The sequence below is a fragment of the Thermothelomyces heterothallicus genome, assembly GCF_042370625.1.
Source record: "Thermothelomyces heterothallicus CBS 202.75 unplaced genomic scaffold P884_scaffold_21, whole genome shotgun sequence".
In the NCBI taxonomy this organism is placed as follows: domain Eukaryota; kingdom Fungi; phylum Ascomycota; class Sordariomycetes; order Sordariales; family Chaetomiaceae; genus Thermothelomyces; species Thermothelomyces heterothallicus.
The window spans coordinates 319,050-344,863 of record NW_027192582.1 but is presented as its reverse complement, the minus strand read 5'-3'; the positions used below and the strand labels follow the sequence as shown (position 1 = coordinate 344,863).

General features: G+C 55.8%; 7 protein-coding genes across 7 annotated transcripts; 2 read left to right on the top strand and 5 right to left on the bottom strand.

The window, feature by feature from the left end:
• Positions 1-8,059: 8,059 nt before the first annotated feature.
• P884DRAFT_228409 (uncharacterized protein) lies at positions 8,060-9,086 on the bottom strand (the record flags this gene model as incomplete). The annotated part of the gene is made up of 1 exon (XM_069439716.1): positions 8,060-9,086. A coding segment is annotated over exon 1 (849 nt), but the record flags the coding sequence as incomplete, so codon positions are not given.
• Positions 9,087-9,725: 639 nt separating this feature from the next.
• On the bottom strand, positions 9,726-12,669 carry P884DRAFT_206583 (uncharacterized protein; the record flags this gene model as incomplete). Its single annotated transcript, XM_069438727.1, has 3 exons — positions 9,726-10,004; positions 10,071-11,834; positions 12,028-12,669. The coding sequence occupies 3 exons, from the start codon at positions 12,667-12,669 to the stop codon at positions 9,726-9,728; spliced, it is 2,685 nt and encodes an 894-aa protein (XP_069295505.1).
• Positions 12,670-14,348: 1,679 nt separating this feature from the next.
• Positions 14,349-15,663, top strand: P884DRAFT_206196 (phosphoesterase family-domain-containing protein; the record flags this gene model as incomplete). The annotated part of the gene is made up of 3 exons (XM_069438702.1): positions 14,349-14,465; positions 14,553-14,866; positions 14,934-15,663. The coding sequence occupies 3 exons, from the start codon at positions 14,349-14,351 to the stop codon at positions 15,661-15,663; spliced, it is 1,161 nt and encodes a 386-aa protein (XP_069295504.1).
• Positions 15,664-16,418: 755 nt separating this feature from the next.
• On the top strand, positions 16,419-17,078 carry P884DRAFT_301712 (uncharacterized protein; the record flags this gene model as incomplete). Its single annotated transcript, XM_069444882.1, has 1 exon — positions 16,419-17,078. One exon carries the CDS (start codon positions 16,419-16,421, stop codon positions 17,076-17,078), a length of 660 nt encoding a protein of 219 aa, XP_069295503.1.
• Positions 17,079-17,483: 405 nt separating this feature from the next.
• On the bottom strand, positions 17,484-19,253 carry P884DRAFT_262488 (RmlC-like cupin domain-containing protein). Its single transcript, XM_069441667.1, has 2 exons — positions 18,795-19,253; positions 17,484-18,630 (listed from the first exon to the last, which is right to left on the bottom strand). The coding sequence occupies exons 1-2, from the start codon at positions 19,153-19,155 to the stop codon at positions 17,792-17,794; spliced, it is 1,200 nt and encodes a 399-aa protein (XP_069295502.1). The 5' UTR covers positions 19,156-19,253; the 3' UTR covers positions 17,484-17,791.
• A 616-nt stretch (positions 19,254-19,869) lies between these two features.
• P884DRAFT_228396 (uncharacterized protein) lies at positions 19,870-21,220 on the bottom strand. The gene is made up of 3 exons (XM_069439715.1): positions 20,881-21,220; positions 20,717-20,808; positions 19,870-20,648 (listed from the first exon to the last, which is right to left on the bottom strand). Exons 2-3 carry the CDS (start codon positions 20,777-20,779, stop codon positions 20,052-20,054), a joined length of 660 nt encoding a protein of 219 aa, XP_069295501.1. The 5' UTR covers positions 20,780-20,808; positions 20,881-21,220; the 3' UTR covers positions 19,870-20,051.
• A 2,092-nt stretch (positions 21,221-23,312) lies between these two features.
• P884DRAFT_206602 (uncharacterized protein) lies at positions 23,313-25,025 on the bottom strand (the record flags this gene model as incomplete). The annotated part of the gene is made up of 2 exons (XM_069438730.1): positions 23,313-23,984; positions 24,051-25,025. 2 exons carry the CDS (start codon positions 25,023-25,025, stop codon positions 23,313-23,315), a joined length of 1,647 nt encoding a protein of 548 aa, XP_069295500.1.
• Positions 25,026-25,814: the final 789 nt, after the last annotated feature.

Genomic DNA, 25,814 nt, shown 5'->3' with positions numbered 1-25,814 from the left:
ATTAAACTGGCTGTATTGTATAGAAACGTGTCTTTATGGGTGGAGGGCATATGCGCAAAGTCTCTACTATTTTGGCTACTGGGGTGGGAATTCTGCTCAGAAGTACTTTCCATATAAAAATACTAGTAGAGTTACCTAGTGTGACAATTATGTAAGTGGCTTGCAAAAAGGTTGCAGAAAAGCGGGGCGTGTACCGCGCTAGGATTTGTTATCCTGGAGGAGGTGTACACATCCGTACACGTCTGGCAAATTTGACGAAATTCAGGGGAGTGATACCATAGGGCATACATAGTTACACTACACAGTACTGCGTTTTGTAGGGGTGTAATGTCTGGCAGTCATGTGCGCCGAGCGCCTTCTTCACCACCGATCATTATCCCACAGAAGGTCTGGGCCCAGTTCCTCGTCCAAAAGCGGCATTCCCGGTTCCTACCTCAGCAAGCACATCATGAGTTCCGTTTGTACTGATAAGTCCATGCGGAAGGAACGACTTGTGAAAGACCACACATGCCTTTGGGGGGGGGGGGGGGGGGGCCACCTTGGAATGGCTGGTACCCGATAATTACGGAGTAATGTCCAGTCAAAAATTAGCCAGGGGAGACCGGTGAGCGACGCAGGCTGCAGGAACGGCCGAGTTGTGGATTCGACCTCAGTGACCGCCGCACCCCCTGCAGGTTCAGGGTCAGGGGTTGGTTGTATCCGTACGGATTACCGATTACATACGTTACACGAACGCCTGTACATACCAACTTCGAACCGCAACCGCGGCGTAGGGAGGGGCGGCTGCCTCTTTCGACCTCCTTCCCTCCCCTCACTTGCCCAAACCCGGGTTGTGAGCATTCCCAGACCTGGGCAGCCGAGCCGTTTTTCTCTCCCCTTCATTCTCAGCGGCGGCTAATCTGGGCATTTTCCCCCGCAACGGACCCCCATGTCTATGACTACCGGTGCCCGATGTCGTCCAGATCGGCTCGGTGCAAGAAATCCCTGAATTCACGAGGAACACATTGTCATAACCAACGATGAATGGAGCCCTCGTAACCGTCACAGGGGCGCATAAACCTTTCCGATTGCCGAACAGGTGGTTTCACATCGTCGGCATCATGCGTACCGGTGTCTCGACCCGGAATATCGGGCCATCATCATCTTACCGATAAGTAAGAGGTTATCGCTAACACTCGGCCCTTTGGCGAGCAAAAAGTTTTACTCCTGTCAGAATCGAGTTCCTGGAGATCTCAAGATGCAAGAGTCAAGGACAAAACCAACTAACCAAGGAGGGTGGGGATCAGACGGGCCTTTGTGCAGCAAGAGCACCGGTTATCCGTTCAAAGCTAGGTACCGCACAAGCCCTTTGCGCCCGCCCCGTCAAGTGCCAGCCCATCAGGGGATGGGATTTCTGCCACCCACACATACTGATGATGCTTGTCATCGCCTTCTCGGGACGGGAGAGCTCCCATGGTCAGTGCGAGCGACTCTTCCGGTATGAGAGAGTCACGGCAGTCTAGATGCATGTGTATGCCCTGCATCCACCTACGCTACATGTGAGCTTCGCAGGTTTTGTCTACATCGTGCAGCTTCACCGATGGACCGTCGCTGAAACTGTCCAATAGATACCAGTGCCCGAGAGCCACCAAACCTACCGGAGCATAGCGTCCCGGGCCAGGCACGCAGAGTCATCCGCTCTCAGACCTGAGGAGCCGCGGCCAAGCCCCTGAAGCAGTTCGGTGCCGTCAGGCTTCGGGCTCATTGTGGTTGGCAGACAAGCACGCGATCAGCCACAGAACGTTGAGTGGCTGGTTACTACCTATGCTTCTGAACGAGCCAGATGCGACAGCGGGACTGCCCAAATGAACCCCGGGGGAGTGTGTCAAGGCACGATTCGAGCGGACCACTCCCCTGAATGGTATGCTTTGGCAGACGAACTGGCGTTCTCAAGCTCCAGTGAACCTGTCGACAAAATATCGTTCAGCTGAGGACAGCCTCTTGTCTCATACTTGTCGCTCACTCGAGCTCAGGCCGGACCGCGGGTTTGCCATAACGTCCTGAGAATCAAGTTCGGAGATGAAGTTATCGCGAACCCGGCTGCTTGCATGTGGATTCCAAAAAGGCGCCATATCGGGAATACACAATGAGTATCAGCACCGCAGATCGGGTACTTGCTGCGGCTGTCTGGTATGCTCGGCGTTCCGGAGATTGAAGAGCCAAATGCTGTGTTTCCGCTAAACTTCTTCGCGGCTCTCCTCCCGATGTTATAGCTTAATATTGTGTGGAACACGGTGCGCTCTCCATACAAGAGCGTCGTCTTGTCGGTTCCACGGGCGACCATCAGTTGTCGGTTGCTACATTTCCTTTTCTTTTTCGTCGTTTTCCAGCAGTCCACTTCGCACGACAAACCTCCCGGGAGCAGGGGGGTGTTTCCCCGGCTATACACTCGCTCAACCTCCTCCGATCATGGCCTATTTGAACCACATATGTCGATACAAGGGATTATAGCAATCGAATCGGAGCGTAGCCTACCCCGGGCTTGTTCGAGAAGAACGAAATAAGAACTTCCGTCTTGCGCAGACATCAACCCGTGTCGTCTACTGGTGACATAGCCGGGTGGCTCGGCGCAGCGTCAACAGACACAAGCTGACGGACTATCTGTGCACCGTCATGTCGAACTTGGTCCCGTGATGAGGCTTCCTTCTTGGACGAGCAGCCAGCTACGGCGTGAGCAACTCAGAGGGAGCTCCAGGTTGGGCGCGGCTTTGCCAGCGAGTCAGAGATTCCGATCCTCCTCAAAACGCGCAGCTTGCCCCTGCGGTTGGCATGACAATCTAAGATTGCGGAAGATTCGAGGACCAGCCTGAGGAGCGCAGAGGCAAGAGACCCCTCCAAAGTGCCATAGACGGACTGGCAGTTTCGATGTTTGCCCCGGATACTATTCGCCCAAACGATCCGTGTTGGCAACAACCTCTTCCCCTGGTTGCGTTTGATTGAGCATCCGCTCTCCACACTGGTGCTAATCCAGGGACGGAGATGAAGCACTGCGTATTGACTAGTCCGTAGCTGGCGCGCTATCCATTTGTGGAGAGCTCTGACGAGACCAGTCTGATATTTCAACCGAGATGGGAGAAGTCAGCTTGTTCAGGATTTGGGATTTTCCTGGGAGAGCACAGCCGAAAGGGTAAGCTCCCGGCCTCGGCCATGAACACTAAGACGAGATGCGCCAACGCAGTTCCTAGACTGGCGACGATACCCACTCCAGTATGCAGTACTTGCAATTATGAGCACGATGGCTCTTCGGGAATTTGTGTGATCAATAACGCTTGATCAAGGCGCTACCCCACCGTCGACCGGACACTGTTGAGTTCAAGGTCTGCAGTATGGAAATAGCTGCACGTCCTTCGTACTTGATACTGCGTTCACTAGGTATGTACGAAGCACAGGTACACCATGACACGTGCAGGCGACGACCGATTCCGAAGACAAAAACGGCTTGGTTTGGCGAGCTTTGGGCCAGAGAGGAAATGCTCCGCCTGTTCTGCTCACCACGCTGACCAGAACACCGTCTCTTCTGGTCCCTACAAGCCGTTGGATTCTAACGGACCTGAGACATGCATCTTGCCAAGCTAAAACTGTTCATTCCAGGAGGCGTCCATTGCGCAAGACGCAACGAAAGTATAACTAACAACTTCTCATGTGGGGTTACTTCATCTTCATCATCAAGGCCTGACTAGTAATGGCTCCAACGCTCATCCTGGAGCGTGTCGGGCTAACAGAACCGTTTGTGGTAAGTGACCGCGTTTCATATAACTATCAGGATTGCTACTGTCATCCACTCTCGGGCTTGTTGCTACGCAGTTGTTTTGGCTGCTGGTTATCGCTAGTAATCCGTCCTGCAGTCCACACCACTGCATTACCACAGTACACTACACAACCCCAAGATCTTCCTCCCAAGACAGGGGTTTCCTCCCCCCTAGCCCGCATTTGCCGGCCTTGTCTCGTCAATCTTCACCGGTCGGACCAGGGAACGCTTTCAATGCCGTACATAGACTAGCTGGCGATGCATTACCCTGGGTGGGTACTCTATGTCGTTGTGTGGCCGGGTTTGGGCGCCCTTATACACTAGCCCACCATCCTGGTCGTGGTTCCCTAAAGGGAGCCGGTGCTCCGTTTTGATTCCGATACGTTGTCTTCAGCCCCTGCCACGCTGTGATTCGCTGACGGCTGGGGACTCTTGCCGATCCCTTGGGGATACTTCGCCTTGTTCTTCGCTGCAGGATCAACCAAGAGTCGCCCTCCGCCGACGCTAAGTTCGCGGCCCTGGTCAACCTTAGCTTCCAGAAGTTCCACCATCGCGCTTGAAGCTGCGCTAATGTGTAATGGAGCGGGATTTGTGGTGGAGTACACACACATTAGCGTACTATGTACGCTCCACTATTAGTTAATAAACAGACGCCCCAAGATCTGCGCCGGGTTAGGTCACAAAAGCTCCATCTCAAAGGCACTTCAGTTGGTCCAGAAAAATCCTGCTTCTCGTTGTAACTTTGTACATACCTACACTCTTCACTGACGGGATACCTCAAACGGCAACAGATACGGAGTAAGGAGTAACTACCTTTGGGGCCATCTTCTTCTGGAGAGTCATGGCCAAGGGGGGACCAATGGCCTTCCGTGCCGGAGGCCCCGACCTCCTCTCCCGGCCGGCGGCGTTTCGGCCCACTCGGGGAAGGGAATGAGCGGCGTCTGTTGTTGGACATGGGAGCCGCCTTTGGCTGGCTGCCTGCCGCGAAGCATTCTGGACAGAAGCCCAGGATCGATGTCCGCACAATAACTACATTCGCAACCGCTGCGGCTAACTCTACAGCTACACTAGGCGACGATAATCCCAGAACTAGTCTTGAAGGGGTTAGGGTTCAGCTAGCAAAATGACAGCAGCGAAATTCCAAGACTCGAACCATGACCAATAGTTAGGTCACCACCTGACGTTCGCGGTTTAGCTTGGAAATTGCACGCCCATGCTCGCGCGCCATGGAACAACGGCCGTTCGGTGCTCGTCTAGCGGCTTGGCGGGCTGTCAAGCAGGATGCCAAGGCCGTCTGAGCAAAGGGGGGGAGAGGGGGAAGATGGGAACTTGAGGATGGGAACTTGTTGGCCCCCTGGCGGTCTGTTGGTGGATGTGGAGGTTGTTGGAGAATAACTACGTCTGTACACTAACTAGCTGAAGGTACGGCGTAGTGTATGTACATACACATATACTGCGGAGCACGGAATAGTGTAATCCGTAAGTAACAAGGTCGATAACTAGGGGGGCAAGGGAAGCCTGAGGAAATGAGGATGGAGGAGGAGGAGGAGGAGGAGAATCGACGGCCCTTGGTGGAGTGCCCACCAGGAACACGCGGGGACTCTTCCTTCGCAGCGGAGTGTAGTCCGCCCATACGAAGTAGGTGAGTATCCTTCTCCTCTCGACTCCTCAGACGCTCGGGGGCTCTCTCTCCCTCCCTGTGTTTGTACCTGTTCCTGTATAGTGTACTTTGACATATACTCGGCGGAGCGGACGGTCCGACTTGGTTGCCTGGCGCAGTCCGCCAGGAGTTGCGAGGGTCGAGCGAGGATTCACAGCCGGGTCATCCGGAGCAACTTTTTGGATTTCGATATGTAAGTAGTTTCTCCATAAAAGGGACTCTGTGCCAGCTGGGCTTCTTCAGCCTCCTGCCAGTTATCCCGATCCGGGATTAGACTTTGTCAGCAGCCCTCTTGGGAGACCAGGTCAAGGGCTGTTCTGGATTTGACGTAACGTTCGGTCAGGGACAAGGTGAAGCGAGAAGATCGCCGCCGTGCTGCGCTCGCGACTCGTGGCGTCCAGGCCGTTGTAACTTACCCCTCACTAAGGCCAAACCGGTCAACGGTCAACTCCTTGATGAGGGTTTCTGTTGTCCGGCAGCCTGGTCAAACGCTCACGGTCAGGTCCACTGCCGGCCGTGCATGAAGACGACGGGGCTGATTCGCAGTGCAGCGTAGTGTAATCCGTATGCCGCACTACACTAGCTAGTGTACAGTACACTAGTGAAGACGTCGTGTTAGTCTATGCTAAACCGCGCTACACCAACATAGGCAACATAGGCCCGAATGAGAGATATGGTGCGTGGGGACGCTAGCGTTTGGTCGTCGACAGCTACAAACAGATCGCCGATGTGCAGTACATACGGAGTACGGAGTACACGCAGTGCATCCAGTACTTGGATATACTATTATAGGGCACTAACCATTGTCAATCCGTAGTGTATGTCTGGAGTAAGTACATAGTACAGCACATTCGAAGCAGCGAGCTAGGTGCGCCGAGTGTTTTATGACAAAGAGGTTGCTTTTTTTGAACAGGGACAGAGAAAACCTTAGCCAGAAGAAGTCGCGCTCGTATTCTGGATGACTCGACTGATGAACTGGGTCCTCAACGCATGGTATGTATCTAGCTGCGCCGTACGGAGTATAGATCCAATCAGCGAAACGGCGTGGTGAAGTAACTCACACCAGCAGCCGTGAAACGAGGCCCAAAAAAGAAAGAAAAGAAGGAAAAAGGAAAGAAAGGAAAGAAAGGAAAGGAAAGGAAAAGTAAAAAAAGTAAAAATATAACAATACCAATAGAGAAAGAAGAAGAGATAAGAACATCGCCTATCTGACAGCGCAGGGGCGAAGAGGCTGGAACGTGAGAGCCGCACGGATGACGAGCCCGCAGTTAGTTACGCACTCCATTACTTTGTTGTAGTCAACTCCTCCCCATGAGTGCTGACAGTAGTGGAGAGAAGAAGGTATGTGCTGTACTCCGTATATACATACACTTAAACCCCGCAGCACAGACAGGAGGTGTTAGTGTATGTAATTGTACGGATTACTAGCCTGCGATTGCACTTCTTTGGTGTCCGTTGTAACATGTTCAATGCCATGTCGGGCAGGGAAGAGGGGACGGGGGAGGGGGTGGGTGGGTGTGAAACCCCGTTTGATGCCGGGCTGCAGCGTCGGTTCCCGCTTGGCTGCATGTTCCGCTGCTCTGTCGGGGTTTCATGAGGAAGGCACGACGGAGTCAGGAGGGAGGAGGGAACGGTCTCTGACTCCGACTCTGACCCTGACCCTGACTCTGACCATGACCATGACCACACTAATCCGGACACCACACTCCACCACACTACACCACACTGCATGCACCACACTGGGTATAACCGCATTTCCCTTCCTCGGCAGCGACTTGACGCTTCCCGCCCGCGATGTGTCCCGAAACTACAGTATTCTAGCGCAGGACGCAAGGCATCGTATCATGCCCTTGCCTTCCCTCTTTTCCTTCTCCTCCTCCTGGGTCAGCCATTCGGTGTGATGGCACTCCTTCTGCTCCGTTGTTCACGTCCATGTAACTACAGCCAGAGCGTAAGCAGCCACGCTGGGCGGTTTCCTTTTCCTCTATGCTCTACCTGCTACTCGTGATGCAGAGAGGAGGAGGAAGGGGGAGAGGCCGGGACCGAGCCAGTTGCAGGGTCTCGCTACTGTAATGTTTCCCGTTGTTCGCTGCCCGGCTGTGAATCTGTGTGGTACTCCGTAGCCGGTGAGAGAAAAGGGGTCCAGATCGATATCCGAGGGAATGTGCTATGGACCACGCGCTCGAGTCCCGGGCGTAGCGCTGAGAGTCCTCAGGGAGGTCAGCCGCCGCAAGACTCGCGAAACAGGCAGGCTGCGCTTCCGGTTTGTCTCCTAGACTCGATTTCAGGACGTCACCAGACGAAGGGAATGGTCTGCATATGGCGTTCTCTATCTCAACCATCCGCCCCATATCAGCCGCATCACACGGGCCCTGCTTTCTTCGCTCTCCCATCTTGTAGAATCGAACACAACCCTCCCCCCCCCCCCCCCCCCCCCCCCCCCCCCTCCCCCCCCCCCCCCCCCCCCGCCCCCCCCCCCCCCCCTCCCTTTTTTCCCCCCCCCCCCTTTAGAAACCAACCCCCCCCCCCCCCCCCCCCCCCCCCGGGCGCTCCTCTTTTCCCTTTCCCTCTCACCGTCTCTTCTTCTTCTCCTCCTCCTCCTCCTCCTCCTCCTCCCTTCTTTTCAACTTCTCAACGATAATATCGAACCTCTTGAACGCCATGGCCCCCTCGATGAAGACGCTCCCGACCCACAGCCACCACGCCCGACTCCCCCGCCTCACTCCGAACTTGCGCAGCCTCGACCGCTCCAGCCACCAGGTCTCGGCGAGGTGGATCCCCAGCACCGGCACCAGGAGGGCGTCCACGAGCCAGCGGAACCCGGCGGCGCCGCCGGGGAACCGCGCCGCCTCGAGCCATCGCGCCGCCGGGCTGCCCGGCGTAACCATGCCCGCCCGCACCAGCGCGAGCGACGCGTAGTAGGCCAGCACGGCCAGGAAGATGGCCAGGTCGTACGGCACCCGAGGCGGCATGTACTCGTCGACCACCACTACCCTAGTAACCCCAACCCCGACCCCGACCCCGTTCTCCGCCGCCGCCGCCGCCGCTTCCCTCGCCACCCGCGTCATCTCCACCAGCCGCTCCCGGCGCTCCGCCCACGTCCGCAGCGGCGGGTCGAACGCCACGGCGTGCACGCTCCCCGCCGCAGACCCGCCGGCGGGCAGACGGACGGTGAAGCGGTCGAGGTCGATGTCGAGCATGATCGGGTCCCTGTCCGCGTCCCCGGCCCGGTCACGATCCGCGTCGGAACCCGCAGCCGGCTTCTTGTGCGCGCCGCACGTGCTGCCGGGAGAAAAGTACGACGGCGGGACGGGCGGGTCGGCGCCGTAGCGCATCAGGATGTAGCGCATGTCGGCGCGGTGGTCGGCGTTCATGTGCGCGACGGTGCGGGCCTTTTGCGCCGGCGGAATCGCCTCTTGTTGTTCTTGTTCATGTCGTGAGAAGGAGGAGGTTGTTGTCATCTTGTCCAGCCTTCCCGGTTTCTCAAACTCGTTATTTTCGTTTTTCTTTTTCTTTTTTCTTTTTTTCTTTTTTGAAGTCCGCTTGATTGATGATGATGAAGACGATGACGCCGATGGTAAATTACGATGGCGCCGTTGTTGATGTTGATGACAATGGTAATGGTAATAGAGCAGGTTTGCGGCTTGTCGGTATGTTGATGAGCATGTGAACAGGTGATGGGAAGTTGTTGATATCCACTTGCCAAGACGGCAACAGGGGTTTTTTTTTTTTTTACGTTTTTATTTATTTATTTTTATTTATTTATTTATTTTATTTTATTTTTTTTTTTTTTTTTTTGTGACGGCGAGTGGGACGAGAGCAGATTCAATGATTGCACGCCCGCGATGGTGAACAATTCAGACTAGAACTTCTCCAGTAAGGAGAAGGTACCAAATACGCCAAAAGTTCCCACGAAAGAAAGCTCCGGGGAAGGAGGCGTTGGCATGCAAAAAGGTGGAAGCATGAGTCGCATACCTCTGCTAATATAGTTACTGCATTTCGCGTATGTATGTACTGTACATACATACCGAGTAATACACTGCCCCAAACGGCCGCGGCAACAGAGATTGAAAAGTTCATTCCTGAGCCGCAACTATTTAAATGAATTCGAGCGAGGCCGGGTATAATTATACATTGACTTTTCTCTCCTGTATCACACTCATTGTTTTCCTCGGGTATATATATCCACACCATTTTTTTTGTCGCCATCCATCCGCCTTGAATCTCCGTCTTCTCCTCTCTCTCTCCCCTGGAATCTGGTGCCACGGAACAGACGCCTCACGGCATCATAGAGTCCCAATCAAAGTTGCCGCTGCCCCACAACTCGTTGAGGTTAAATCCCAATGTCTCGAAGTTGAAGTCCGGGTTCAAGGGCAACATCTGGGGCACATCAGCTCGAGTCCGCCGACACCGATATAAAGGCGCACTGGGGAAACCCACCTGCGGAATGGTAGACTGGTCTGCCGTATTGGGCATCCACCACGGCGTGCCGGGAACCTCAATCTGCTGCTGCCCAGCCCCTTGCTGGGAGGACGACGGCGCGAACGGAGTGACCGACTGTATCTCTTGTTGGCATCTTTCACCGCTCCGCAGAGGGCCGGCATCCCGGAGGAGGAGACTTACCTTCGACCTCACAAACGCGTCCGCCGGCGACGGACCTGGCCCGGCAGGATACGTTCCCATCCCCGTGCTAGAAAATGGCGTCCCCGCCACCGCCCTGCCCTGTTCACCGGCCGCTGCCCCGGTTTGACCGCCAGCAGCAGCAGCAGCAGCAGCACCAGCGCCAGTGTTGGCACCACTGCCTCCTCCTCCTCCTCCTCCTCCCGCTCCGCAACATCCACCCGAGGCACCGGCAGCACCCCCGGAAGCGCTCTGCTGACTCCCCGGCGGCGGATCCTGCCCGGCCAGCAGTTTCCAGTGTAGGTGCACAAAGCGCTCGGCGCTGGCCGCCTTGGCCGCCTCGGGCGTCTTGACACCCAGGTGGGCCTCGAGCAGGCCAAAGGTGGCGCACATCATGCTGTACCCCCACGGCTCGTTGTTGCCGCACCGCAGGATGCGGTCCTCCTTCATGGCCAAGCAGCGCTCCAGTAGCTGCAGCGTGTGCTGCGAGTTGATCATGATCATGTTGGTGCTGCCGCGCGGCTGCAGCATGGTGACGCTGGCCAGGTTGATGGCCAGCGTCAGGCTGTCCTCGCGCAGGAAGTTGAGCGTGCGGATCCCCTGCTGCGCGAGCCGGTCATTGAGCAGGACCATGTCGCGCGCCGCGTTGTAGTAGATGATCTCCGAGTACTGGTACTTGGAGTTGGTCTTGCGCAGCCGGAGAAAGGGCTGGTGCAGCGGGATGATGTACTGGCGGAGCTGGATGTGCAGTAGTGTGTAGGCGAGGAGCGGCTTCTTTACGACCGGGTCCTGGGATGACGCCTCGCTCACGTCCCAGGACGGGAGCGAGTCGATCTCCTGGTTGATCTCGTTGGTGTAGCGGATCACCCGGTCGTAGTCGAGCTCCTCCGGGGGGCCCGTGAGAACCCGGCTGAGCTCGAGCCGGAGCGGCAGGCTCTGACGGCTGATGTGCTGGTAGGACGAGAACGTGTACTCGTTCGGGGGGCGCGAGGGCGGCAGTTCCTTGGTGTCCTCGTCGAACTCGTCGTCGTCGATGTTGCGTGGCGGGTTAACGTCATAGTGGAGCGAGCAGAGGATGGACGGCAGGCCGTGGTCGAACGAGGCCTGCAGGTCGTAGCTCTGGATGGTGGCCCAGATCCGCCGCCGCATCTCCTGGTTGAAGGGCGAGATCTTGTCGCACATGTGGCTGGGCTCGCGGTGCAGGCCTACCGAGATGGCGTCCTGCGTCATGGCCCCCGCGTTCTTCCAGAAGCGCTTCTTCTTCATCGTGTTGACCCGCTTGGCCAGGTAGACGAGGCAGGCGATCTGGTAGTGGATCAGCCGGCGGTGCTTCTGGCTCTGGCGCTCCTGCCACGCGTCGACGGCCTCGACCCACTTGATGGCATTCGCGTGCGAGTGCGACACCATCTTTTCGAACTTGTGCGGCATCTGGGCCGACAGGCAGCTCGAGATGCCCATGATGGCCAGGACGAGCGCGGTAAAGGCGGCGCTGCGGGTCTCGGAGGGGAGCCAGAACTTTGCATAGTCTCTACGGAAGCTGGGGATGTGGACGATGCGGTGAACTTGCTCGAATTGGTTTAGGTATATGTTCACCAGATTATCCGTCTCCTCCTTGGAAGGGAGCAGGGCCTCGAGGGCCGGGTCGGGCGCGCGGAACTTGCGCTCCCTCTCCTCGGCGTCCTTGCGGCGGTCCTTGTTCCGGTGGATGTGTAACGGCCGCAACCACTCCTCCGAGGTCTCTTTCATGAAAGGGCACAGCCCGGTGAGCTGGGAACGTTAGCCAGAGCTTCTCTCCTCCTTCCGAACCGAGACCGAAACAAAAACCAAAAAAAAAAAAAAAAAAAAAAAAAAAAAAAAAAAAAAAAAAAATAGAGCGAAACGAAAAAAAAAGGATAAAAATAAAAATAAAAATAAAAAAGGCATCCAGAGACTACGCATACGGAAACGGAAAACGGCATACTTCTTGGAAGGCTAGATAGGCACTATGCGGGCCGAAATAGCGCGTCTTGAACTCCTTGCCCCTGAAAAACCGGAGCTCCTCCTTGTCGGCAGTCGTCACCTGGGTCTGTAGGAAGGGCGGCACATCGGCCTCGGCCTCCTGCTCTGCATCCGACTTGGGGAGGTCCGGGGGGGAGCGCTCCTGGACGGTGCTACCGTCGAGCGAGACCTGCTTGACCAGGAGGCTCTTGAGCTGGGCGACCTCGAGCTCCAGCCGGCGGATGCGGTCCGACTCGCGGCCGTCCTTGCGGAAGTAGGGGGACTCCCCCCCGGTGCTCGGCAGAGACAGGCGGGCATCGAGACCGGCCAGGGCGGTCGGCGGCAGGCCGAGCTTGTTCGGAGGCGCTAAGCCGGGCCGGGTCTCATACTCACACCGCTCCGGAGTGCCGGACTGGATACAGCGCGAGCAGGGGAACTCGCGGTCGCACGACAGCTTCCGGCGGCGGCACTCGAGGCAAGACAGCCTCACGCGCTGGCGCTTGCGCGGGGGCGGGCGATCATCCTTGTCGTTGTGATGGGCCTCCTCGTGGGTGGTGGTGGTGGTGGTGTCGGGGTGCGACTCGGTGACGGCGGGGCTCTCGCTGCGATCGCTCGGCTCCGACATCGTCTCAGCGGAGCTATCGGGCCCAGGCGTCGGGTCTAACACAAGCACGCCACCGGTCACGGCAAGTGACAGCGGTCTTGGGGGAGACGATTTTCGGTTCCGGCAAATCCAGGCGCGGTCGAGTCGGATGCCGAGCGTTTATCAATCGATCTGATAATCTGCCGTCGATGCTCCATCACCCTGCGCCATCAAACAAGCATCGACGATCTCGGCGACAGCAGCCCCTTGCCATCAAATACCATCAAATGCTACACGGCGATGACAGAAATTAGTCAGAAGAACACTCTCAGCCCAATTTCTCGGCTCATCTGAAATTCGAGGATTGACTGTGACCTTCTTTGGCTGGGGATATGCGACCGACTAGTTTTTCTTTGTCATGGCGGTTTCGGAGCTCCGAGAAATTGCCGAACATCCTTGGGAGATGGCAAGGCATGTCGACAGGGTGTCGACAGTTAAAGCCGAGATCGCCGAGCAAAACTCTGGACTGTAATCCGTAGAATAATAACGTTAAATGCTCTCTTCTCGTGTCTTCTGTAAACTCACAAATCTGAGATCGAGCGGATATCTTTTCTAAACAGGATGCATGGTTGATTCGTTCTGCTTTCGGCGCTGCACGATTTGGGAATCAAAGTGCAACCAGTTGCGCCAGAGATGCAGCACGCACGGTTGAACATCCTAACCCTGACCTTCAAGAGCCTCGGGGGCACCAACTGCAAATGCATAGTTACTGCACATAGTTACTCCACACTATTAGAACAACCTTTGGGAAGTTTAGAAAAAGCCGTGCGAATACGCAAATGAGGGGAGTCTCTCCAAGGTCAACTCAGCATTCCGCTTTGCAGGCTGCAAGCAGATGGGGATTCGGCTCAGTTCAACTTTCTTTCTGTTGTTTATGCTCTTTCCAAGATAAGATACTCTCCCCTCGGCTTCTTCCGAGAATCGCTGTGATTGCGCCCGCCCCTAGTCGCCCCTGTGCGTAACTAATTGGGCAACGCAGAGCCACGCTACCGCCAGTTCTTAGGTGACCTGACCAAACCCCTTGTACTTGAGCTGACCAAACCCCCTGTTAAGCGAGCTTAAGCAAGCTCGCTTAAGCTGACCTGACCAATATCCTAAAAAATAGAGAATTAATTCTAAATTAATTCTAAATTAATTTTATTATAAGTTATATAATCTTACCTAATATATAATTTACTAAGTTTTTAAAGCTTTATTTTAGAACTAATTTTAAATACTTTCTAAATTAAATTTAATTTAGTTCTAAAGTAATTCTAAATCGATTCTAAACTAGTTTTAAATTAGTTTTAAAAGGCTCTTTAAATATATTAATTTTAAAAGTAATAAAATCTAATAATTAATCTTTATAATTTTATTAAATCGATTTAGAATTTATTATAAAGTGTTTAATTATATTCTTTTAGAATTGTGGGGAGGGATAAAGTTGACCTGACCAGTCTAAAAAATTTGAAGTTTTAGTCTGGTCAGGTCAGCTTAAGCGAGCTCGCTTAACAGGGGGTTTGGTCAGCTCAAGTACAAGGGGTTTGGTCAGGTCACCTATATACACCGCTACCGCTGTGTTACAGAACGGCATGCCCTGCGTGTCTGAGGCTTGGCAGCAGAACGTTTCTCGCTCCCCATCCCGTCCGGCATCAGACGAGATGCCGTGAGTCGCAAACACCATGAAGCGATTCTTCGTCAACCTTTTGGCATGGCTTTGGGTTGGAGTTGCGCTCTCGGCTCCCGTCCGCCGGGGGAAAGCGTTTGACCGCTTCATTACCATCTGGCTCGAGAATCAGGTGCGCTTGACCGTTGATGACAATCCTTCCGAGATTTGGGCCCTCGCTTGCAAGTTCTCCACCGCTGACGAACCACGCACTGTCCAGGACTTTGCCAAGGTTGTCGTCGACAGCAGCGTTGTCGATCTAAAGAGGCACGGCATCCTCCTGACCAGGTACTTCGCCCATACACACCCTAGCCAGCCCAATTACCTTGCCGCCATCGCGGGCGACTACTTCGGCCTCAACCATGACGACTGGGTGCGCCTGCCCGAAGATGTTGCCACTATCGTCGACCTGCTCGAAGAAAAAGGCGTGACGTGGGCCGGCTACTTTGAGGACATACCCAGCCCGGGCTACATGGGCAACGCCAGCGACGGGTCAACCGGCACCGACGGATGGGACTATGTCAGGAAGCACAAGTAGGGTGGAACTGGGCCGGCCCCTCGAGTGCTTGGAAGACGACCGGCTAACTGAACCTCCCACCAGTCCCTTTGTGTCGTTCGACAGTATCACCAACTACGGCGAGCGGCTGCTGAAGATCGACTCGTTCGATGCCTTCCAGCGGGCCTTCGCTGCCAAGAAGGTGCCCGAGTACGTCTTCATGAGCCCCAACATGATGAACGACGGCCACAACACGACGCTCGACTACGCCACCAAGTGGTCGCACAAGTTCCTGCAGCCGCTGCTGGCCGCTAAGGCATTTGACGAGCGCACTCTGATCGCTCTTACCTACGACGAGTCCGAGACGTACGAGGAACCCAACCACATCGTCACCCTGCTCCTGGGCAACGCCATCCCGCCGGCCCTCAAGGGCACCGAAGACGACACCTTCTACACCCATTACAGCATGCTCTCCACCCTTGAGCTGAACTGGCGCTTGCACACCCTGGGCCGGTATGATGTCGGGGCGAATGTCTTCAAGTTCGTCGCGGATCAGCTCAGGTACACCGCAAACAAGGAACCGGAGAATGCCGCCACCGTCGACAACTCGGTCTCGTACCCCGGCCTGCTGAACAACGATACTTCCGCACGACTGCCCCTTCCGTTCCCGAACACGAAACTCGTCGGCGCCAGCGGGCTTGGGATCTTGCCATCGATCGAGAAAGCGTTGTCGAGGACAAAGATCACCAAGACGCCCTATGATGGCAGCGGGAAGGTATTTGACGGGGACAAGAACCCGCCCATCTACAAGCCTCCCGCAGGTAATCCGTCATGAGGTCGACGGCGCAGTCGATGTTCCATGCCTCCTTTGAGTTCCAGCTAGGTGCCCGACATTTGGCCTACAGCACTCATACGCGCTGGTCGACACACAATATACGAACCTCCACCTCCGAGGACTGCATGCGCTTGCGCGTATGAGACACACCGATGCGGTACGAATTGAATTGGGAATGTAGCGCCTTAACGCTCTCATTCTATCTCTCATTCTATCTATGTTCCACTCTGCGGTCGAAAAGCAGCCTGCACGCCCCGGCAATTCTGCGCTATCAGTTGAGCGTTTTGGACTGGAGTCCTACGCTCGTGTCTTGCGAGAATTGTCTCCTGAATCAAGTGCAAACTTCTGCGCAGGTCGACTCGCATGCATGATTTGAAGCACGCTGAGGCACTGTCGTAATCGATGTGCTTCCAGGGCCTCCCAAGGGCCAGCACCACCGCCACTCCGGTGTCCAAAGATTGCATATCAGCCCGGAAGCAAGGCGAACAACGCGTACGACGCCTTTAGGCTTGCGTCTCCCAAAGGTTTCTGCGCGTGCTGGTTTCACGCACACTGCAAAATCATCAGTCGCTGCGTGCCTGCCCGGTCAAAGTATAAGACTGCCGTCCTCCCATCCTCCACGAACATATTCTCCCTCATGCTCAGCTTGCCTCAATATCATCCTGACCTCTCAAAAGCCACCTCCTTGTTGCAAGGATATTCCAACCACAGGGCTATACACAGGCCAAAACGCTCTTGCAAACAGTATTCCCACCATGTCTCCTGATACCACTACTCCTCCGGAGACTCAGTCTCACGCATTCGCTCCCCCCATTGCCGAGGATCAGGGCTCCCAATTGTCTCACTCTACCTTCCCAACCTCTCTTTCACAGGGCGAGCATCTCGCGTCCCTGGCCGGACCTATGAGGACACTCCCGACCATGGACGAGGAGAGCTCTACCCGCTCTTCAATCACGGCAGCACCGACTGGCAGCAGCACCACTCTTCCGGTCAATGAACAGGACTACCGCCTCTACGGCTCGGAGCTCCGCCACAACCGTCTCGTCCCGGTCAATGAACAAGAAGACTACAACCTCTCCATCTCGAAACTCCACCGCCGCCGCTACCGCCCCAGCTTCCTCGAGCGTCTCTCCTGGCGCCTCCGCGGGTGCTCTTCGCCGCTCCCGCGCGGCTGCACGCCGTCGCCCGCCCAGCTCGCCTACCAGGCACAGGTGCGCGCGCGCTACCGCAAGCAGCTTCGGGAGGATCTGGCGGCGGCGGCGGCGGATGCTGCGAAAGCAGCGGCAGATGTGGCGGACACCGCGGCGTTTGTACGAAGAAGAGAAGAAGAGGAAGAAGAAGAAGAGGAATGCAATGGAGGTGGTCGATTGAACGATCACGACGGGGGGGATGGTGATATGGAGGAGGATAGGTGATGGAAGGTGTCCAGCGAGGCGAGCGACGCGGGGAGGAGCCCCAAGGCGAGTATGGCCGAGAGGGGAGCGATGTGTTGAGGGCTCTTTTTGAGAAAACGAAAACAAGGTAAAAAAGGGAAACAGAGAAGGAAAGGAGTGAAAAGGGGAGAAAGGGGGAAAAAAGGGGGGGAGTTCTGGATATCGAGTCAAATGACCGAGTTGATAGAGATCTTAGGAGGTCTGGCCATAGGGGACTTGATGGAATGATGTGCCCCACGGAAACCAGACGGGGAATGCTCTTTCAATATTCAGACCTTCCGCTAAATGTCCACAAAATGGGCTGTCAAGCTGGTTTTAGGAAACAGGAGCATGTAACGGTGGTAGTTTTGCAAATAATTAATATACACTAGATGCGCCTCGCGCAGCCCCTATTCCTTCTCACTGAGGACGTGTCTTAGTATATGCCTATTGTGTGTTTGGCTGTCTTCTATTTTTCTCATTCAGCCCCTTACTATCGTCATGCCATACATCACCTGCCCGATCTTCAACAACAGAATGTGATCTTTGGGCCAGAACTTGACCGTCTTGGAAAAAAAAAGTAAATATTGATACATATCCACACAAAACAACTCCTGGACATCCAAAAATCCCGTGTCCTATCATTGGCCTGTGGCTCGTCTAACCTGGCCCGACAGACTGTACATACATACATACCACCCATACCCCCTTCCTTACTAATGTACCATAGTCTTTCCAATCTCGCTCGCCCACCCGTTGGCCCTCTCGAACCCGTTGGAGTGGGTCTGGTAGTCCATAAAGGCCTGGTACACCTCCTCCTGGCTGGTGAGCACAAAGGGCCCGTACTGGACCACCTTCTGGTCGAGCGGGGTGCCGGCGACGATGACGAACCGGGCGCTGCTCTTTGCGCGCTCGTCCACGGCCGCGTAGACGGCCTGGCCGGCCGCCTCGAAGACGACGTTGTGGAACGGGCCGACCGCCCGCTGCTGCTGTTGCTGTTGTTGTTGCTGCTGCGGCGCAGGCCCCACCGCCACCACCTCGCCGTCGCCCTCCCCGTCCCCGAACAGCACCTCCCCCTCGAGCGTGTACGCGAAGGCGTTCCAGCCTTCGGGCAGGGGCTGGACGATGCGGCCGCCGGGCTGGATCTCGACGTCGAGCAGCCAGACGGGGGTGTAGGCGAGGTCCTTGACCGACTCGACGCCGTGGCTGCGGCCGCTGATGACCTTGACGCGGACGCGGCCGCCGTCGGCCTCGGCGACGGGCACCTCGTCGGCGCGCAGGTCGCGGTAGCGCGGCTCGCAGGCCTTGAGGCGCTTCGGCAGGTCGACCCACAGCTGCAGGCCGACGTTGGGGCTGCCGTCCTCGTTCTGCACCGGCATCTCGGCGTGCACGATGCCGCGCCCGGCCGTCATGAACTGCAGGTCCCCCGGCCCCAGGCGGCCCCGGTTGCCGGCAAAGTCCTCGTGCTCCATGCCGCCCTGCAGGAGGTAGGTGATGGTCTCTTGGCCGCGGTGCGGGTGGTCGGGGAAGCCGGCGCCAGGGGAGACCGAGAAGTCTAAAAAGAGTGGGAAAAAAAAAAGAATGTTCAGTCAGCCTTTCTGTTTTTCCTCGCCCCAGTTCACTGCCAGGTAGACCATCCGGGATTGTTTGCCCCTTCTTTCCGGAAGAAGGAGGAATGAGACAGAAAGGGGAAAAAAGCTATGGGGGAGTGAAACGTACGGTCAAGCATCAGGAAGGGACTCAAGTTTCTCAACTTGGGAGTTCCGATGGAGCGGCGCACGCGGGCGCCAGCGCCTTCGGATTGCTCGATGGCGAGGAAGGATTGGCGAATGAGCCGAGGAAGGAGTCTGGTGGTGGTGGTGTTCGCGGCGGTCATTGTTGTGCTGGTTTGCGAGGCGCTACCCTCGGGGAACTTTGATGTGTTTACGGTTGTGATGGCCTTTGCCGGTACAAGTAGAGAGATGACGGGGTTGTTTGCTGCGACTTCTAAGAGCTCTTGTCCCTTAAAGAGAGCCAAGATCGAACAAAGACCGACAATGACGGAGATGCCAATCGTTACTGGTGAAAAAAAGGTCTTCATCGAGTCGGCCAGACAAAAAGCTCGTTATATACAAATCTAGCAGACTCCAGCGCACTTGGCGTATTTCCAAGCCACGACAAAGAACACATCTCGGCTTTATAATTGATCACGAAGCTTCGGTCCCCAAAAGCTACCCCTCCTGACTAAGGCTATGCATAGTAAGAAGACTGTCGGCAGAAGATGGCGGCGGGGCAAATCGAGAGCTTAATTCCCAATCGGGCTAGCGTGTTGCTTACGTCATAACCGGTAATCGAAGAGCGGAGTGCTTCGAGAATCGGTGAGTGATGGCTGATTCAAGAAATCCGTTTTACAAGATTTGAGGCGAACGAGATGCGATTGGACTTGGTGCATCAGCCGTTTCTCGTCCCTTGCTGAAGAGAAAATGGATGTAATTAGGGGTTGCCTTGAAGCCATGAAGCTTTCTTTCGATGCTGACTCCTTCACCTGTCACCTTTTTTGCATCTTTATCTTAGCCCCGCGACTGCATTTTCAGCGCAAACTCCCGTCTCTGTTTCGACCTCGCCAGTTACATACTAACACAAGCAGTCACCGTTGGAAATTACGACACCATACGATGACCGTTTCTATCCCTGTTTCCTTTTTCCTGCCAAAACGAGTCCAATCCTCAACACGCTTTCCCCCCTCCGCGCCCCCCCCCGGCCCCCGCCCCTGCCCCTGCCCCCGCCCCTCAAACAAGCAGATAAATACGGGTTTAAAAAAAAGATCAACCCAATTCGGGTTTCTGTTTCGCTGCCGAGTCCCACCAATTTCAGATCCAGCCGAAGGAGATGAACAGTTGTGCTTCCCTGCTTTCCCGGGACTAGTCTTGAAACCGGATTGGCGGCCGGCTACCTTGCGCATCAACATGACGTATGGTTATATTAGAATAAGCGCACTCAGTCGCCAGAGATCTTAGCTCCAGTTGTCTCCGGTTCGTCCCGGCGGTTGCTGGCGTGGTCGGAGTTTGCGGTACGATTGTTGATGTTTTCTCCGTTCTGGCGCCGGAGCGCCTCCTCGAGCTGGTCAATCGCGGCCTTGATCGACTCGGTGACGTGGAACGACTGGCCAAACTTGAGGGCCTCGCGGAGGGCAAAGATGGCGCCCTCAACCGAGACCACAACGGCAGTCTTGGCGGCCGCCTTGCCGCTGGCAATAGTGTGGTTGCCCGACGTCTTCTGGTACGCGCCATTGTACACCTCGGCCACATGCCGGACCGGTGCGTAGGCTGCTTCTTTGGCGCCCTTCAGGAGCTCGGGCGACGGCTTCTTGACGATCGGGTACTTCTCCTCCACCTTGGAAAGGGTCTGCACGCCAAACTCGTCCACCCGCTGGGCGTAGGGCGTCACGTAGGAGAGCGGCTTGTTGAAGAGAGACAGCACCGGGGCACCCACCAAGTGGTAGGCCGAGTTGGTCAACCGAATCGAGATCCTGCCCAGCGGGTTGGAGCTGAATGCACGGACGCCGTCTTGCACGGCCGGGAGAGTCAGGAGGTGCTGTGTCTCCGTCAGTAAATGCTTGCTGCAAATGCCACCTGCGGGCCGGGACAACATGTTGGACGTACGCGAAGCGTGTCAGAATGCGGCGAGTCGCCGTTGGTCACAGGAGCAGTCTTGGTCTCCGCCATTGTTGCGCTGCTTGTTGCTCTACGATGCACTATCAGGTCGCGTGAGTCTCGTGAAACCGAAACGAAAACGTACGGAGAAGATGGAGCAAATGAGGCTGTACCTGAACCAAATTCAAAGCAGAAAATAAAGAAATGTTAATTAAGCTTGTGTGCACGTGAAGGGTAGTGAGGGAAGCCGGGTTTGCCAGTTCAATGTCTGGGAAGGGAGACCCGGAAATACGAGTGCAAGGATTAGAGCAAGTCAAGAGAGAAGGTGGAATGATGGATGGGCAGGGGCGCTGGATGTCTGTTATAAGGGAAAGGCAGACACCCAAAGCAAGCACCCGAGCGACCGAGATACTGCCGCAAGAAGGTGCAACCGACGCCACATTTTACCACTCGCAGTTTCCGATTGCATGTGCTGCTTCCCAGGGAGACGGCATGTGCTGCCAGCCAACCAAGGCCCGCCAGGGGCGCTTGCTCTCCAGTGGCCAAACAAGTCGTGATGGCAGTTTTGATAGCCATGGCGTCTTGCCATGCCAAATGCAATGGCGAGGTGGGGTAAGACATGAAGCAGCAGCCACTCGCAGCCGTTTAACACCCCTGTCCTGCAAGATAAGAAGAGCCTGTTTGGACATGTGAAAGCTGGCCCAAGCTCCTGGCATTCTGGCGTCCTCGAGCAGCTTCCCGACCCGATATGGATACTTGATAGTTCGGTTCATGTTCTGCCTAGTACCAAACCTTAGGTAGTGCGAAAGTACCAATCTGAACATTCCTCCGTGGTGCACATGTGCTAGTAACCATACAACTCCCCCTCCCCATCTAAAGCGCGAGAAGCCGTCCGACGAGCGTTGGCGTAGCGTGTCGTCGAGCTTCTCGGGGGGGCCTGTTAGATAACATGGGGGTTTTGACTGGCTGGGGCATGTCTTGATTCCCAGAATGGCGAGATGTTTGGCCCTGATAGATAGTCTGACAAACCTTGGACTCGCCCGAGACCGGCAATCTGGACTGATATGCTGGCTACCTTATTTATGCTGCGCATGGTCTTGATTGACGCGCCAAGACAGGGTCACATCACCGTTGCCGCAAAAGATGAGATGCGCCAAAGAATGCTGCAGTACGGTGACGGTTTCAATCTTTTGGCGCGGTTGATTGGGGGGCTGCTCTCACCGGTGAGGACCGCAACATCTCCCGCTACCACTCAATCCAAGGCATCTTGAGAGCCGATACCTTGATTGTACACCGATTGGTGCTCAACTCGCTCTGAGGTACAGAGTAGGTACTCCGTACCTTAGTTATCTCTGGTGCGTGGGCGATGACGAGCTTCACGATTAGCTGAATCATTCTCCGCTTGCTCAGAGACCCCCACCACGGATGCTGTTTCCGCTGGCCCCGCTCTTGATGCAACTTGTCAAAACGTGTTTGCCCAGGGGCCTTGGCGTAATCACATGTCAGCACAAAATCCAACTGATCACTTCGTGCGTTGTCCAACAGTACCAGGTACGGCCACTTGGAAGATCCAGATCCGACGACAAAACAATATCGAGATCGGATGCGGCAAATCGGACTCTCTCATCCCCTTCCGAGGAGAGAGTAGGCGGCGAAGCCAACGGCCAACGTAGTTTCGGAGCTTTCGCTCGGCCCGAAGTTTCGCTACAGCAGCAGCATTCTCCGTTCCATGACTGTTTGTCTCGGAGAAAATTGCGAAAAATTAGAATACTATTGACTAATTGCATCGTAGATCGATCTCCAACCAGACTGACTAGACCGTTTCTTTCTGAGAGACGAGGTACGAAACATGACCATTAATGTACCTAACTCAGGTAGAGGCGATACACTCGGTCGTCAGGCCTAGGTTCTTTCCAGCCTTGCCTGCGGAAGCACCTGGGTGACCGAGGGATTACTAAACCTGCATGTCTAGGCTGTAGGGATTTCGGTTCGCTTGAACCTTTGTTATCCGTATCCGTACGTGCCTTACCTCAGGTGTCTAGGTGCCTACCTATTGGGTACTTACTTACCTTACACACCAGCACGAAGCCGAGGCGGAGTCCCTCTCCCGGTCTACAGGTCAGGAGCACGTCCCTGTCGTGCCATCGACCCTCGTACCCTCATACCCTGGCGCATGCGTGCGGAAAAGTACGGACGCTTGGATACAATCGCAGCGGATCCTCTACGGAGTACGCGGCACTTTAAATATCCTTCATAAACCCCCGTCAACCTACGGTGTAAAGATTTCCCGCGTGTAGAAAAGAAAGTCTCCTGATCCTCTCAGGCTCACTCAGGCTCCGAAGCAGCTTGATATGTCGAGGCAGTACTTCTTCAGGTTCATGTCTGGGAACCTAATAATGCGTACGCGAAAATCTAGCGTAACCAGAATAAAGGTCCATCTCCTCGCAATGACCGTTACAAAAACAGAAGAACGTTGGATTCTGCCCTCCGTTTGGTGCGCTTCTACAACTTCCTAAGCATACAAGTTGGCCGTCGTTTACGCGAGTCCCAATCGACCCAGATGATGTAGTTTCACTGGCAGCGGGGGGTCCGGAATATGACCGAATCAATCCGACTCTTCCGACGACCCATAATCGACCAGCCCACCACGTGGCCTGCCTGCCTCGGGTCGGTTCTCCTCTTGCTGCTGAGGTTGCCCAGCCTCGTCCTCCCTGCCCATTGTCATGCTGCTGCTACCATCCTCCGAATCGGAATCGTCCGCCTCCTCGACATCCCTGTCGGCGTCCGCCGCTTCACCCATGACCTCGTCCCCGTCGCTGTTCACCTCACCCTCCTCAGCATCGGCCTCGTCATCCGACTGCTGCTGATGCTGCCAGACAAGCTCCTCCCGTGGCAGCGCCGCAGTCCGGCTGGGGCTGGGGCTGGGGCTGGGGTTGGACCTGAACCTTTTCCCTCCCCTGCCGCCAGCGCCATCGGCACCCTGTCGTCTCGGGCGCTCGGCGGGGCCGGGACGCGGCAGCGTCTCCCCAGCCTCGCCAGGATTGCCGGTATCGGCACTCATGTCCGCGTTAGCGCCCCTTCGATGCGCCCGTGCTGCCCGTCCGGCAGCCCCCCGCATCCTGTCCGGCCTCTCATCCAGCTCAACGGTGCACCCCGCCGGCGGCCCCCACCCGCCCGGAACCGCCACGACGGTAGGAAATTCGAGTACTCTGCGTCCTGACAACGCAGCGGTGAGACTTTCTGTCGACGAAAGCGGAATGATTGTTTTGCTGCCCCCCTTCTTTGTTTGTTGGTTCTTCCCGTCGTTGGTGGTCGTTGCCAAGCCTGCTAGCGGCGGGGGGACGACGTTGACAAGGTAGAAATCCCACGCCATAAGCTTTTCTTCCAGAGTGGTTTCCGCGTGCGGAAGAGTAGTGGTCTGAGACCAGGCAGTTGTGGGCTGGTATTGCAAGGAGTATGGGGCCGAGGACCAGGTGCTGGTCGACGGATCTTGGATCGGGCAGACGGTGGGGAATTGGTTCTTGTTGTGGTGACGGGTTTTGCGTTTCTTCGCGGCCGGGGGGCCGTCATCCGACTCGGCTTCATTGTCAGTATCGGTCGGGTCGGGCCGTTCGCGGCTTTGGCGGTCGAGCTGGCCGCGATGCCAGTCAAGCGCGGACGCTAACCCGGAGTGGAGGGCGGTGCCCTCGAGAGTTTTGCAGAGAATGCGGAGAGGTTGTTGGTCGTGTAGCGCCGATGTGAAACCGAGGTCGGACGCGCCGTAGACGAGCCACTCGACCTGCCAGTTGATGGATTGTGTCCGCCTATTCCAGGCCGTCTTGTTCTCTCTCTGCCGTACCATGCCCTTGGGCATGGTGATGGCGTCGATGTTGAGGTACCGCAACCGCCGGCGAACATGCTTGTCAAACCCGTCAACGAACGCCGGACCTTCCGCGTTTCTGTACGGCTGTGAATGCACCGGGACGTGGCGCAGCTCGTCACCGTACCAGACCTTCTGGAATACCTTGTCCTCGTTCTTCGGTCGCAGGTCCTTCTCGCTCAGCAGCCGGCGGGCCTCGAGAACTTCCTTTTCAGCCCGCTCGCGGGCGCGCTCAATGGAGGTCAAAAAGTTGTAGTCGTGGTCAACTCCGGCGGGGGTCTTGAGCTGCTTCAATGGCATGAAAGCCCTGGGGTTGCGGACGCCATCGCAGTCGGCGCGGGCCTTGTGTTTCTGGACGCACGGCACGGAGCAGGTTCGCACGCCGCATCGCGGGCACTTGTACTTGGGTGGCTCTGTGTGGCAGATGCTGCACAGCGTGCTAAGGACCGTCCCGGACATGGCAGGCTTGTTCACGGCTATTCGGGCCTTGACGGTTTCGTTGTGTGCAGTTGTTCTAACTTCGACCTTCGGGATACTTTTTCGGGGTCAGTGACGCCGATAAGGCTTTATCGCAGCTTTTCGCCGCCCGTTTCGCTGGTTCGAGAATAGCCAATCGGAGAATTTCCTGCTGCCGTTTTTTGTAATACGGAGGAACTACTATGTACTCCGTAGTGGACTGAGATATGGACAGCACAAGCTCAGCGCATAAGTTACCTTCATCTTCATTGCACCGACGGGGGACACACCATCGTAGAGACGGTTTTCATCTATTTTGTGATGCAATGCACCGCTGCTCTGAGAACTGATGTTGTAGCATACGTGGGGAGAGATGGGGCAAGGCCAGCCATGGATGCATTGATGCCAATTTGGGCGATGACAATCTACGATCGGTCTTGATAGACCTCGCCAGCGGCCTGATCCCTACCGAGGCTCGTCCGCGGGTTTACATCACAGAGATCAAGCGCCCACGTTAGATCATGTAACTGCCGTAGAGAAATGTAACACATCTCTGAAACACATGGGACGCATGCTTGAAGTTTGTGATTGGCATGCGCATATCGACCAGGATACTGAACATGACATAATACACACGACAGTTAGAGCATTACTAGGCTACGCAGGTAGATCAATTGAAGTCGGTCAATTAACTTGGTATTCTATGGCAGAAGTTGTCAGGGAGGGATGAAGATGGGAGATTAACGACTGGGAAGAGAAGGAGAGTGAGACTAGGTCATCCTGACGGGACCA